Source organism: Colletes gigas, unplaced genomic scaffold (genome assembly GCF_013123115.1).
Source record: "Colletes gigas isolate AHSC1104 unplaced genomic scaffold, ASM1312311v1 Colletes_gigas_Sc00002, whole genome shotgun sequence".
In the NCBI taxonomy this organism is placed as follows: Eukaryota; Metazoa; Arthropoda; class Insecta; order Hymenoptera; family Colletidae; genus Colletes; species Colletes gigas.
In genome coordinates, this window is record NW_025106631.1 from 4,983,351 (window position 1) to 4,998,755 (window position 15,405).

The following is a 15,405-nucleotide window of genomic DNA, read 5'->3' on the forward strand; positions in this document are numbered from 1 at the left end:
CCACGATTGTACGTGGATCCATCTCGATTACGAGCAGACCTCCCTCGATAAAGCAACACGTCCAGATACGTCTGTGTGCTTGTATCGAGGTATTTCATTTGGAAACTCACGATATCACACTCGAGCACTTCTTGCACGTTCCCAATGTCCAGCGCGATCTCGTTCCTCGCGGCCATAAAGTCGTCAGCGCTGCTGGCGCGTTTCGGATTCAAGTGGCGACAGTAGGCTGTGGCTAAGTCCTGCTTAGGCAGCTGAATCGCTAATTGTCGGTCCCTGTATCTTTCTCCGGGCGTGCCGAGCCGCGGCACGGAGATCTCTGGCAGCATGGAAAAGTACTCTTCCACCTGCAACAGGTGAATCGATCTTGTTGCAGTCAGCGAGATAAGACTCGTCGCTCACGAGTAACAGAATCGAGACTGTCGATAAATTGGGCGAGGTTTCAAACACGACCCCGTTGGGTCTCATTTTCATCAACAACATTTTTCACAGTACCACTGAGAAAATATTCTTAGCAGATAGGCGATGTTATCCCGATGAAAATGAGTCCAAACACGGCTATATTCGGAACACTTTTAATTCCAGATTATTATACTAATTTCTGAAATACTGTAAATTATGTGTGACCAAAAGTAGTCAGAAAGTGGTCGTGTTTGGGTTCATTTTCATCGGGAAAACATCGTCGATAATGATCTCATGACTATAATACGAATAATATAGCATTTTTTAGAGTACCGTTGAGAGAGTATTCTTAACAGATAGGCGATGTTATCCCGATGGAAATGAGTCCAAACACGGCTATATTCGGAACACTTTTAATTCCAGATTATTATACTAATTTCTGAAATACTGTAAATTATGTGTGACTAAAAGTAGTCAGAAAGTGGTCGTGTTTGGGTTCATTTTAATCGGAAGAATCTCGCCTATCCATCGACGATAGCCTCGTACAAATACGACAGAGATATAAATTTTTTTACTATCTTCCTCAGTCGATCGCCCGATCTGTCAAGTTGTTGAATAGATATAAACGAGTGATTCTATTACTCGAGTCCTAATCTAACGTTAAAGTTATCGTTCGAGTACGGGAGTTAAACGTATCGAGGAAACGCGTCGAACGATAAAGCATCTGCTGTCGCGGTGATAAAGACCAGCCTCGGGGCGATAATTTATGTCTGAGGGCTTTGGAAAATATTGAAAACTGGGAGCGTGCCAAGCACGCGCGCGCTCGTCGCCGTTTGTAAACCGACTACTTAACCGCGAACGCGGAACAGCTCGTTCCGACGAGCCTATTATATCTCGTTAGAGCCCGGTATCGTTTCGATATCGACATCAAATCGTTTATTGGATATACGGAAATCCTGTTAAAAAATTGTGATAAAAGACAAAATGAAAATACACATTGATTTCCGATTTGTAAGTCAACATAGAAGTTTTTATATTATCTGTGCCTGATAATCGACGCGTTAAATGGACAATCGGGGGGCGTTGGATGAAATATTACCGACCTTGTGGGCCGGAAGACCGGGTGGCGCCCAAGCCAGGCCCTTCTTCCTGGGATCGAAACCGACTGGCAACGCGGACTCATCGCCTTTGAGGCCCAATCGAGACCTGACCGACACCCATTCTTCGTGGCACACGTCGTGCGCCTCCCGCGGACACTTGCAGCTCGTGCAATTCTTCCTGAAACAGAAAACAGAATCTGAACTAAACAAACAAACAAAAATCGACCATTTTAAACTTCGAAATCGATTTCACAAAACTGGCAAACGATATAGAAAAGTTTCCAGAGCCTTAGTTAATTTAACAACGTGACGAATTTCCACACAAAATTGGATAAGATTAGAGTTCAAAGACGCGATTTAAAACACACAGAGGGTTACGGGTGGGTGGATTAAAATTAACAAAAATCGTATTCCATTCTGTAACTGTTAAGGGGGCCAACCGTAAGGAAGAGTGATGGTGAAAAAATCGATTCTGCTGGTCAGATAAGAATCACAGTTAAATGAGATTTCCAGCGAGCAGAGAGAAGATTAATGTCTCGCCGTTGCTTAGAAAAGTGCCCTCGTGTGTATGTGGAGCGGACGTTAACAGCTTGTTGAACGTATCTATTAGACCGAGGATATCACGGACGATAAATATTTGTCCGTGGTGTTTCATTAACTCCAGATACGCCTCGGCCCTGATAAAGCCTCTAATCGAGTTTTATTGCGCTCACTCCGCAACACGATTCCCGCTAATCGTCTAATTAATGCAAACATCGACGTCTTTCTCGAACGACTCACGTTTTCCACTTATCCTCCCGCCAAGCGAAAAAAAAATATCAAACAGGCTTCATTCACCAGTTAAAAAATTACAAACACTTTTTACTTGACGAAGTTTCAAAATGGTCGACTCAAAGAGGATCACAAATTTTAAATCAGTGAGTAGAAATTTTTTCTTTATTATTTGAAAATCAGAAGCAGCGACATCAAAAGAAAAAGAAAATTCAGTACTTAGGTGGGGGGGTGTTGAAATACGATACCGGTTAAGGGTTGAAAAATAACAATGTTCTCGTTATTATCTTCCCCCCATCAAGGTTTTAAATACACACGATTATATTATAAAATAAAATGGTGGGAGATAAGATGGTTCGAGTGAAAAAAATATGATTTAAACCGAGACTTTTGGTGGGGAAAAAAGGGTGGACGGGGGTTTGGCTAACGAAGGAGAGCAAAGGACCCTCGTGGTAGGACAGGACGGCGAATTGGAATGAGTTACGATCCTGGCTGGTTGCGTTCCGCGGTCGCGGAGTTAACGAGGCGTCAACGTTAATTTGCATCCACCCTTCGGCGCGACGGTCTCGCGGTGGCTCGTAAAATATCGGCGAACGTACGTCGACGGGAGAGATTCAACGTGTTATCGCCCCTTAACAAGGACGCAAAAAGGAGGAGACGGTACGGGGGAACTGTTTGTCGTTGAAAAGCCCTTTCCGCGAGTTACGGTCCGCCGGCAAACAAGGCGACCGTTTCGCTGACATTATGGACGTGACATTACGGTGGCCGTTTCGCTGCGCCCCGGAGGAATAATTCCTGAAAGGTGCCGCGACGATCCCCGTGAATCGTTTCCGCGTGGTCTTTCGAGGCTGTTGGAACGCGGCAAAGTGTTTGAAATCCACGTCGAAACGTTGCAAAAATTAGTTTGCCACTTGGAGGATCGAATACACAGAAAATAAAATGCTGTAATTACAAGCATTACGATCTTTGTAATTTAATTTACTCCTACCTGTACAAATTCACGCTTCTATAAAGTCAGTTTCATTTCGTTTATAATAATATCCACATTGTGACTTTGCAAAAGTTAGTTTGCCATCTGGAGACAAAGTGATGAAATTGTTGGGTTCCTAACATTACAATTTTTATAATTTAGTACGCTTCTATAAAGTCAGTTTCATTTCGTTTGTAATAAAAAATCGGTTAAATAAAATGCACTAAAATATAGAAGACAAAATGGTGGAATTACAGCATTAAAATTTTTGTAATTTAATCATGCAAATTTCGATAATAAATATAAAATAGTTTTATCGTTTTCATTATTCTTAACATAAACGTAAATTATTTTGGGGGTCCCGCCATTGGAGGGGGATGTAACTGTCGCAAAATGTTCCTCGTTTCTGTTCAATATACGGACGGATAGAAAATATTGGTGAATTTACGAGGGTACTCCTTCTGTCTCCGCGGTGCTTTATTCTTCTCCGCCCCTGTTTTCTCCCCCCCCTTGGGCGAGATAAGGGTCTCCGTCGCGCGAGTTATCCACCGACCCCTTATCGTTGTATTATCGACGACGAATGCAGAAAATATAGGGAAGGGAAGGTCGTGTTAGCACCACCGACGACCTTCGACATCCGGAAGGGTGCGGTGGAACGACGATGAATGCTGGCAAATGCATCCCCTTGATTATATACGATTGACGTACGACCATTAGCATGTGGCACGCGGTCTTCGTGAGCTTTTGCGTAGCAAAATGATGGGTCTGCAGCGATCGATGCTCTATGGACTACTCTGGGATACCATCGATTCTCACCCCTAAATTACAATCTTCAAATAGTATCGAAATAGCCCCCAAAGAAATCTGTATTTCATAATAATTGAGAAAAAAAATATCTTTACATGCATCTGTGGGCGTCAGAATTTTTATTTTATGGTATCGTTGGGAAACCAGAGTCTGAAAAGCGTATTTTATTTCTTAACCCTTGACTGAAATCATCAATCGAAATACACGACTAAAAAAAGAAAAAATAAGACTATTTGAATTGTAGAGTAGAATATTAATTCGATGTAAAATAAATTTTAATCGCCAGAGGTGTCGAAGAATACTATGAAACGTGAAATTGGGGAGCTCCCTGCGTCCGCCATTTTCGTCTATCTGTCGAATCCGTACGGAGTTCGTAAAAAATAAGCACCGAAGGGGGAGAATTCGTTTGAGAGAATGGGCGAGATACCGAGAGCATCGAAGAAGGGTGTGTGGGTTCCTCGAGTGTCCCAAAATTCCGTTCTCCCAGCGTCCCTCGCATTATCTTGACGAAGAACGCTGTTTCTTGGATACGCGTGGATCTAGGTTATCGAACGAATCGTTTCAATTTACAATAGAACCTCCAATATGGGGACCCTCGTTGTCCAAAATGGTCCACCGTGCAAAGAAAATTAACAGATCGCTCTTCTAGCGCGATCGATCGACGCGTACAGTAGTCCCTCGTTATAAGACCGAATCTCTCCCCGGCAGAGAGGCGTAGAACCATACTCCTATCACTATTTTCTTGAATTCGAGGCTCGAAAATCAACTGATGTTGACGACTGATAATTTAAAAATTTAAATTTATATTTATTTAAATTTCCACGCAAAGAAACTCACGATAATTTAATATTCCTATGTATCTATTAGAAACTCGGTACTATTTTTGAAACAATATTAGCTACAATATTAACAACGTAAAGATATCTCTGTTCAAGTGTCTCTGAAGATTCCAAAGCATCCAGGGTCCCAGAAATACCCGAAAATCGCTTCGAAAGCGACAGACTAACGAACACGCGATCATTATTTCGCAACAAAGTGACCATTTCAAAATCTCTGGGCGTTACGGCGACGTAAAAATTTACGATGTCTCGCGCGCCTATTTGCGTCTTTTGGTCCAGTCGGCGAAACTATACCGGGGCAATTAATTCCCCGGACGATATATAAACCGAGCGATTTGTCTCGACATTCCACGATGGGTGGTACACGCGTAAACCGCTTGTAAGCGGCGTCGTTCGACCGGAATCCGAAAAGAAGCGAAAAAATCGAGGCCACGCCCGTCGACTCGTATTAATTCCGCGGTGTAGCGGAAAAAGAGACGTCGAAAGAAGAAGAGACGTCCTCGAAGCTACAGTTTATAATTTTTGGACGAAACAAACCGAGTCGAGTCGACTCGAACGACGCGTACAGTAGTCCCTCGCTATATGACTGAATTTTGTCCCCAGCGAAGCGACGCATAAAATCATCCTCGCGATTTTCTTTGCTTCCTGGCTGGAAAATTGAATATCTTCCAAGATAGTTAAACTAGAAAGATGATAATTATAGAAAGAATAAATAATTAATAATAATAAATAAAGTATTAAGTATAGAAATTCCACTGTCTATGCTTGGGTGTTTGAGATCGATCGCTCTGAGGAATCTCTAGTTTATCTCGCGCTTCGCGAGTAAGAAAATATCGAGAACCGGAAATTGAGACAAGAGGCGATCTTCGAGAAGATTTTCGCTCGTTTTTCTCCCGGAAAAAGGAACAGGGAGACGCTGTTTTTTCCATCGGGGACTCCGGTTCCGCGCCAACGACGGTTAATTATATTTGCACGGTGCACGCGGCGCTAATGGACCTTTAGAATTTTAATTGGCCGCGATCTTATCGCGCGAGTACTTCGCCTTCGGACGATTAGAGCACCGGTGTAAGGGACGATAAGTACTCGGTTTCCGAACGATCGATCAACCGCGATGGCACGTGCCTGGAAGGAGCAAATATTAGTCGACGCGAGACACCGTAAGCATATCAAAGGGACGTCTACACCATACTCCGTATTCTCTCGAAACATTAGATCGCCAAAATCCAGCATTCGACGAGACAGGAAAAGCTAATTAACCTTGCAAGCGATATTTTTCTTCTTAAAGCTCTAAAAGCTCCGTTACAATGCATCTAATTCGAAAACCACTGCCAGATTCGCACACGAAACACAAAAACAACGTCCTCGGGGGATGGCCATGCGCATTCTCAGCTCAATTACCTAACTATCAGCTCGAACAGCTCGAACTGGTCGAACACCTTACAGTACAGATGCAACACCCTCACGCAGGCCCACTTCATGCCCGGCCACGGGGCCAGGCTGAGGTCCAGCCCGTCCTCCAGCGGGCACCTGCCGATGGCTAGGCTCCTCTTCAGTTCCGCCCCCGAGATCGTCGGGAAACGATTCTTCCTGTCCAGCATCGGGTTCCTCTTACCCCTGGGCGCGTCCACGGACCCAGGGATCATTCCCCTCTTGATCTCCGCCCCGGACAACGTGGGGTACCTGTCGCGACGGTCCAGGGACGACGTCTTCCGGTAGAACTCCTTCTCAGGTACCGAGGGACACCTGGCGCGCATCGTCTCCAACATCGGAGGACTCATAGGTCGTTTCTTGGGCTCGGGGATCTTGACACGGATCCCCTGGGGTTCCCCGCCGGGCCCCGTGGCGCAGGACACCCTCACCTCCATCTTGGGCCCATCTTGGCTGGGTCCTTTCGGACTCATCCTGGGGCCCGCGCCCGGCAACAGCTGCGGCGTCGTGTGACGCCTCTGCAGTTTGTCGTTCAGGATGACACGGAACCCTCGATCCTCATCGTTTTGGGACCACGAGGCTCCTGCAGGTGCAGATCGTCCACGAGGACTCTTTTCACCGGATAATTATCTGATAATTTTTGGTAAATCTCTCAGGTGCGGTCGAGACGTTGTTTTGGGTATTCCAGACCGAACGAAAACGTGGAAAGTTCAGTGGACTCTGGAAAATCGTGAGATATTCTCTTTTGGGGAAATAGTTAATTGTTTACGGGGGGGGATGATCGAACGTTCTCGCCCGGAAGAGGATTCTCTGCCCCGTGCCATCTCCCGTCCATTCCTCGCAAAATGGACGATTCTATGTGGTTACAGTTTGTCTGGGAATGGATTTGTAGGGATTCTAATTTGTTCGACTAATGGTGTAACTGCTAGTTAAGGGTAAAAGTTCGCGCATATAGGATTACTCTTGGGAACGCGGTAGCATGACAATTGTCGGGATTCGCTTTAGTATTCGTAGGATACTGATATTTCCCATTATTATTTATATCGTTATTTAGCACATTTGTGGAGGTACGTGAATATTCATTCAGCTAACAATAATAATTATTTATCGATATTACATTGGATGATATAAAATCTTAAGACGATCAGAAAGTGGTCGCGAAAGTCAATTTTTCATTCCAACCTATCAATCAATATGGAAAATCTGATATTTCCCATTATTATTTATATCGTTATTTGGCACATTTGTGGAGGTATGTGAATATTCATTTAAAAAAGTGCATTAATAATTTTTTGTCGATTTTTGAAATAATACAAATCTATCGAATGTTATATAACTTGTAAACAAAATATACAAGTATACAACAAATCTAATACTTCCCATTATTAATTATATCGTTATTTAGTACATTTCTGGAGGTATATGAATATTCATTTGAAAAAGTGCATTAATAATTTTTTGTCGATTTTTGAAATAATACAAATCTATCGAATGTTATATAACTTGTAAACAAAATATACAAGTATACAACAAATCTAATACTTCCCATTATTATTTATATCGTTATTTAGCACATTTGTAGAGGTATGTGAATATTCATTTAAAAAAGCTCATTAATAATTTTTTGTCGATTTTTGAAATAATACAAATCTATCGAATATTATATAACTCGTAAAAAAAATATACAAGTATACAACAATTCACAGGCTTAAATTAATGACAATGATCTATGTCTGATTGTCCTGACCCCTTGTAAACGCATAACGATTGCTTTTTACTCGTTTCAGAATAAATCCAGACTCCATGCATTTTCCTAATAATAATTTCGATGATATTTTTAAATTTCGCGAACAACGAATGAAAATATGAAATCGAATCGTAAAGAATTCACGAACGGATCGCAACGTGGATCATATTTTGTAAATAAAATTTGCTGGACCGTTCGGGGTCCCGCGAGCGTTTCGTTTGTTTCCGACGATCCCATAAATCAACTGCCAGTAAGTGGCTAAAATTAAACGCAGCGAAGATTGAAATTAACGATCGGCGGGTCTCGAATCTAAGAAGTTTCGGGGCGAAATCGTTCATCACCGCGGAGCAACCGGGGCTAAGACGCCGGTAAGATATGGATTAGGCCACCGGAAAGAAGGATAACAGGGGGGAGTTTGTAGCAACATCGCGGAATCGCCGCGCGCGGAGTTTATAATTCGCGGCGAAATGAAGGCCGATGGTTTGTTTGGTTATCGACGAGCGGTCCCTGCGGAAAAATTATTACGAATGGACGTGAACGGACGAGCCTCTGGACGCGTACGAGCTTTGGATTTATTTTCATTGCGGAAATCGCCACGGTTCACGGAGTCGTCCGGTTATTTATAGGGACGAGGATCCTCCGCGCGGTGGCCACGCTTCTCGTTTGCTATGAAAAAGGAAACGACGGGTCTTCCCCGTTCTTTTCGAAAGTCCTTTCGATCCTTCGCGAACTGTGATATGATATTTTGTCTGTGGACTCCGGAGACTTTCGAAAACGCGTATCGATTCGATCGAATAACAATAATAAACTTTCTCTTTTCCGTTGAACGAGTTCGTGTGAAATAAAACGAACAGCAATATTGACTCCGATATTATTGAAAAGTTTCTACGCCTTGTCCAATAAGACGAGACTGTTAATTTAATATCGGGCGTTTGATCTTGTTTGCTCTTGGTTGCTCGTGTTTGGACAAGGTATTGGGGTTCCCCGGGAAGTTCTGACCACTCTTTTAGCGAAAGGAAGCGATAGATAGCATCGATCATTAACAATTTAATTTGTAATGTAATTTCTACAAATATTAACAACTGCTTTCCATCCTGAGGGCAAAAATTCTAATAGACCTGTCATATAATCGATAGCAAAGTTCCATGACGATTAGATCGTATCAGAATTGTTTACTCGTAGTTCGAAATAATCGTATCTGTGATTTAGCGAGCGATGCAACGTAAATGTATCCGTGTTATCGCATTCGTAAGATATGAACATTCAAATAAAAAATACGCTAAACGGTAGAACCGATGTGAAACAAATAATGATATTAGCAATCTCGATAAACGTAAACGCAGAGATACTGCGTCCAGCGAGCCAAGTAGAATCGTAATAAACTCGAGCTATCGATAAAAAAGTTATATCCTATATTTTTCTGTGTCTGTCTTCTAAATTACTATCTTTTCTATTTATCGCGAAACGCCCTCGGGTCTGTTTCGAGCTTAATGAAAAGAAATCGTGTTACGGTCAACGATAAACGACGACGATCCTTCTCCAAATATGTACAAGGACCTCCTTTGAAGAGGCGTCCTTTCGACGCTCGATACGGTTTTTCGCGATGGAAACGAACCAATAAAATCGAAGTGCCGTACGGTGTCGTGCCCGAAATTATCTCGATAAATCTGACATGGCGAGATAACGGGGACGAAAGCAAGTTGGTTTAGTCTTTCCTTGCACTCCATCGACCGTCTCGTGTTCCGAGGACACTCGAGATAAATGTCATCCGACATTTTACATACTCCCGACTAGGCACGAGTCTGGATTTCTTATCAATTGTCATTGTTACTTTTGCATCGCCTCTACTGTTCGTAATGTGTACGTAGAACTCGGGATTAGGGTCGAAACTACTCGAATTATATTGATATTCTCTTATTTCAGTGACGCCATTTTTAATATTCCAGACCGTCGTAAATGAAATTTACGATCTTGGAACGCGGGATTTTTCAAATAAAAAATAATTTAAAACGCTTACTTAAATAAGATAGTGTATAATTTCTCGAATGTATCGATAATACTCGATCGACCTATCGATTAATCGACTACCTTAGATCTTCGGGACGTCGCGGGGGAGGTTGACGTCCATCGAGATATCGATACGAGTTTCGATGGGTCGGGTGAGGCCATTTGGTGGCTCCGGCGTATAAATAACGCGTCGAACGAACTCTAGCGTTGGTCGGAATTGACGTAAGCGAAAAGGAGCTAATAACGTTCGACGTGGACGCCGTGACGCGCGCGTCGGGGCATTAACGGACTCGATACGTTAAAATCCAACGAGGCGTGACGATCTTTCCATTTCTGAAACGGTTCTACCTGGAAGCTCGGCTATATTCCGTCGCAGGTGAATCATCAAAAGCGCAGAGAAAGGGAAAGGACAGAGGTCGGCGCAGTTAGTCAGTCGCCGAATTGCACCCAGGCGAATTCGTTTGCCAGGAATACGATCTGAAATGCTCGTTCGAGGGCGAATCAGAGAAAAACGAACGCGATTCGCCCGCGAGTGAATCATCGCCGCGATTCCGTGGCTCGGGCCACTTCTCCACCGCGAAAAAATCGATCCCTTTTTGCTCTCGCGATCATTTAGGACAACGATACTTTGAAAATTTTAAATTAAGGGGGTTGTTTGATATTTGATGCAAAATTGATATTCGTCACCTGACAATGATCTGATTAGAATCACGAGAGGAATGTGTTGTAACGTTCTATGGACCACGTGCTAAGAAATCACGATCCAAAGACAAACGACAGCCTTTTTAGAAGTCTCACGTATGAAAATCTTAAAAGATTTAAAAATCCACGTATCTAAATTTTTCTCAGCCTCTAAAATGATTTTTGATTGCGTAGTCATTGTCATTGAACAGCTGTTGATTATCAGATTAATTTTCACCTTGCACCCATCTTTCGATGACCATTAAAAAATAACGTTATATTTTTTTTTTATATTTAAGTTCCGAATTATAGAATAAAATTGTGTTTCGCGTTTGGAGGGCTCGATGGATTCGTTGTGCTTTGATTTCCGGAATCGTTCGAGCGGTTCTATTGTCAAAACGTGATAAAAAATTGCCTCGCGGAGGAGGTGACAGGTGTCAACGGGGGCGAAAGAAAGACGACAGGAAGCTTTCGCGTCGGGGACAACACGTCCAGCCGGTAAGCCGAGCTAACTATCGAGATCGTACGGCGCGGCTAATGGCTATTAATTAGATAAATGCTCGCTATATTAAGCGACGCTGATGCCGACCGTTCGAAATAGCTACCGTCGCGGGATAACGCGCAGTTTCGCGTTGTTTCGTCTCCTTCGACGTCCCGTTTCCCCGCAAACAGAAAATAAAACGTCGAAAAAACCATTTTAAACCGACCCTATCGAATGGAAAAGAAAATGAAAGACAAATCGATCGAGATCAAACTCGATGAATCTGCTCGGTGGACGATCGTCCTCCTCGCGTACGAAAGTAACGTTGGATATAGTATAATTGAAATGAATTTTGGGGGAAAAGAAACACGTTGAAACCGATATTTTTGGAGCGGGTTCTATATTTATGGTAAATTTATATTTTAACACTAGAACTACCAAAGCAATCAAAATGACCCATTCGTAATTTCTAATAAGACTTGTAAAAAATTTATTTTGAAAGTTTACTGTAATTTTCTATAAGAGAATGAATATACATTTATTTCCATTGCATCGAATATTTTTTCATGTATCTATCGTTCTAATTTCTTTGGTACAAATAAATTCACTGTAATTGTCTGTAGTTCTAGTGTTAAACTAGATCGTCTGCGTGATCGATGCAACCTGAGAGGCACGTGCGGGGGATCGATGGAACGGGGACGATATTGGTGAATTTTCCAGAAAAATTGCACACGAATCTACTTCTTGTACATGATCTACAAGAGGCTATATAGTTAACAATTGCATTCACGAACCGAATGAATTTAATAATACAACCTCAGGATAAAATGGGGGATGATATCAGTAAATTTTCCAAAAAAATTGCACACGAATCTTCTTCTTGTAGATGATCTACAAGAGGCGATATAGCTAACAATTGCATTCACGAAATAAATGAATTTTTTAATACAACCCCAGGATAAAATGAGGGATATCAGTAAATTTTCCAGAAAAATTGCACACGAATCTTCTTCTTGTAGATGATCTACAAGAGGCTATATAGTTAACAATTGCATTCGCAAACCAAATGAATTTTTTAAAACGACCCCACGATATATCACGTGAGTTTCATAAAAATTTGCACGATGGTCCGTAGAATCTTCTAGAACCCTTCGAATTTTCGAAATTAATTTCGTAAATGTTGTCGAGTGTTTCCCCCTAAAAAATAGTGAAAACGGCGGTGGTAATTATTGAATCGTGAATCGAACCGTAGTCGATATATCACCGAGCAGTAATTAGTAAACCCGTCCATCGGGAAGAACGTTCGACCTCCGAGGCGCGAAGATATATTGCGCCCCTACCGCACGTGAGTACACAGAAGCGCACAGAACGCGTTCCGGGCGACGCACAGATTCACAAAACGCGAGCAGCGGTGTCGTTGCACGCTGTAAATCATCACGAGGGTTGGGAAAAAAATACAAGGGAAAAGAAAGAAGAGAAGTAGGACGATTTACTTGCCCCGCGGCGTGTCTCGATCGGGGAGCGCGGGAGATTTGAAAACAGTCGCGATCGCCGGCCAACGCGAGAGAGAGTGCATTCGCAGAAGGAGCGTACTTCAAACTGGCGCCATGAGATTCGACGGGGACGTAGGTAGGTGTGTACCTATGCTCGCTATACCGGGTGGCGACGAGACAACGGAGCGTCGCGACGCCTGGCGCACGCGCGGAATCACTCGCGTGTCGTCGAAAGCTCCGGGACATCGAAGCTCCCACCTTCTCGACGAGATTGCAACCAGAGACCGTTGGAATCAGAAGCGGACGATCCCGCGATTCACAAGCGTCGCGACGCTTCTCACGCGTCCACGCCTCGAGAGAATCTTTTTAACGCCACGTCAAAGTTAACGAATTCGTAAATGATACGTATATTTTTCATGTATTAATAAAATTATTTTTTTTTATGTTCCATATGGCGTTAATTTCTTCGAACCATTATAGTGATAATGGTATTATTGAAAAATTTATCAGTATCGATGTTTGCTCTAATTATGTATTTTTATGTACAATTTTACGCGTACTCGAGATTAGAGAATTCGTAAATATTATTTGTTAGAAATTTATTATGTTAGCGGTAATAGTAATAATAATAATTTTTCCCAGTTTTGCGTCGTTATCGTGCGTGTAAATCGCGAATGTAAAACGACTCCGCGGCATTTCGCTGTGCCCGACTCGACCGGAATCAGCAGTTTCGATTAGCGTAATCGAAACGTGTTCGTACACCTGTCGACGGAAAAATTTCGATCGACAGAAATACACGGACGATCCAGGGGACCAGGTGGTCGAATTCCTTCGAGGTTAAGTCATCTTTGCGAATTAATTCCACGAGAACCGATCGAGACTACAGACTTTTCCTTATACGCGATCTTTGTTTCTATCTTATAGCGAGAGAATCGAATTTTCTTCGTTAAACATATCTATTCGAAACAGGGAAATACTTTCACACTAGGAATCGAAGTCTTGGCTCTGGAGATGTTTCAAATTTGACTGTGAAAAGTTTTAAAAACTTGGACAAATGAATTATTAATATATCAACCCCTTGTCGTACAATGACGAGTCTACTCACTCGTCATCAAGTCAAAATCAACGTATTTTTGCATTCACGAGGTATTCGTAAAAGGAATTTATTCTTTTCCATGATCATTCCTTGTACGAACAAATTTAAGCAAAATTAAATAGTACAAGTTTGAAAAATTACATTAAATCGTACGTCATGGGGTCAATACGAAACTTGAAACGGATAAAAATTCCCCTGCCACTGTCCTATTTTGTTTCAATTGTGAATCCTAATAAATTCACTTTTAAACGATTATTTTAAGCAATCAATGATTATTATTTTTAAAAATAGAAAATTGAAGAAATTGAAGACACTTTTGACTGGAGTTCTAACCCGTTCCCCGGGACGAGTAATAATAATTTCGCGCGCCACGAGTTTCACCGCGTTTCGACAATTATTATAACTGTTGTTTAACGTTCTCCGTGTTCCCGGGACTATTGCACCGTGGCTTATAGTCGGCACGAAACGAAAGATCGCGCGGGATCGGGAACGGAGTGGCCGTAGGGTAATGCTTGTTAAACGTCGCGTCCGCTATTAGGACGCGTTTCGCGGGAATCGCCGCGCCGTTCGACATTAATTATCGTCATTATTATTTATTATACACTGACGTGGTTTCGCCGCGACGCGGAAGACACGTCCCCGGCCGAGTTATCTCCGACTTTTTGCGAGAATCTCGCTCGTAAAAGGTGCTACGAGCGGCCACAACGAGTCGTTCCGAGATACGAGTTCTATCTCCAGATTAAGGTATCTTTAAACAGGCCCGTGCTTGGATATTCCAGCGCCCCCGGGCAAAAGTCACGGCTGGATCGCTCCACGTACGATTCACAAAAAGATAAAAGTCTATTACAGCTTTAAAAACCCGTACAATTTTTATTGTTCGACCGGTTTGTTTGGAGAAAATATTTATAATTTAAATTTTACATTTGATCAGATAAAATTTTGCTCGTTTACTTACAGAGTAACTAAACGAAATATTGGTTAAATCGGGCCAGAATAGCGGAAGTCTCAGGGGAATCACAAACACACAGATTTTAAATGCAATTGAATTCTATCATAGCTAACGATAAACATAGGTTTGAGGTTGTTGGTTTCGTATTATTTGATAATTATTTTCCAATGCAATTTCTTTTCTTTTTAGGGGGCCCCTGTGAGGGACCCAGGTGTGCCCCATTCTGGTGAGGCTAGTTACGGGCTTGGATCTAACGCTCGAAGTCGATTTTCTCGACGAAGGCAGCGTCGGTCCAGGATTTTGTTTGAACAACAAAACGAAATAATTTCCATACCGGTCCAACTGCGGAGGAAGGTGAAGGATTAATCAGGGAACCGGACGCCGCGTCGGGTCGAGTCTTTTTTAGGACTCCTTTCAATCGCGCGTCTCGTTACGTCAGAGGTGAACGCACCCAGAATTCATGCCCCGTTTCCAATGGACACCGGAGGGATCCGTCGCGGGCATTTTTCGCCGGTTTACGTAAGTATCGCGACATTTCGAAACCGTGACACAGCTCCGTCACGATTTTGGCATGGCCTTCCGACGATCACGCGCAAAACAGTCTCTACGTAAACACGAGAGTCCATTTTCGGATTTT

General features: G+C 42.7%; 1 protein-coding gene across 5 annotated transcripts in view; it reads right to left on the bottom strand.

Annotated features, from left to right (window-relative positions):
* Window positions 1–15,405, bottom strand: part of LOC122399260 (four and a half LIM domains protein 2) — a 138,946-nt gene that overhangs the window by 51,240 nt on the left and 72,301 nt on the right. For 4 of the 5 annotated variants that reach the window (XM_043399840.1, XM_043399815.1, XM_043399850.1 and 1 more), the window contains 2 exons: window positions 1,503–1,677; window positions 111–344 (listed from right to left, as the gene is read on the bottom strand). In XM_043399840.1, the coding sequence (XP_043255775.1) occupies window positions 111–344; window positions 1,503–1,677 (409 nt within the window). Of the gene's footprint in view, window positions 1–110; window positions 345–1,502; window positions 1,678–6,284; window positions 7,021–15,405 lie in introns of those variants that run through there. The other variant, XM_043399824.1, reaches the window with a different exon arrangement.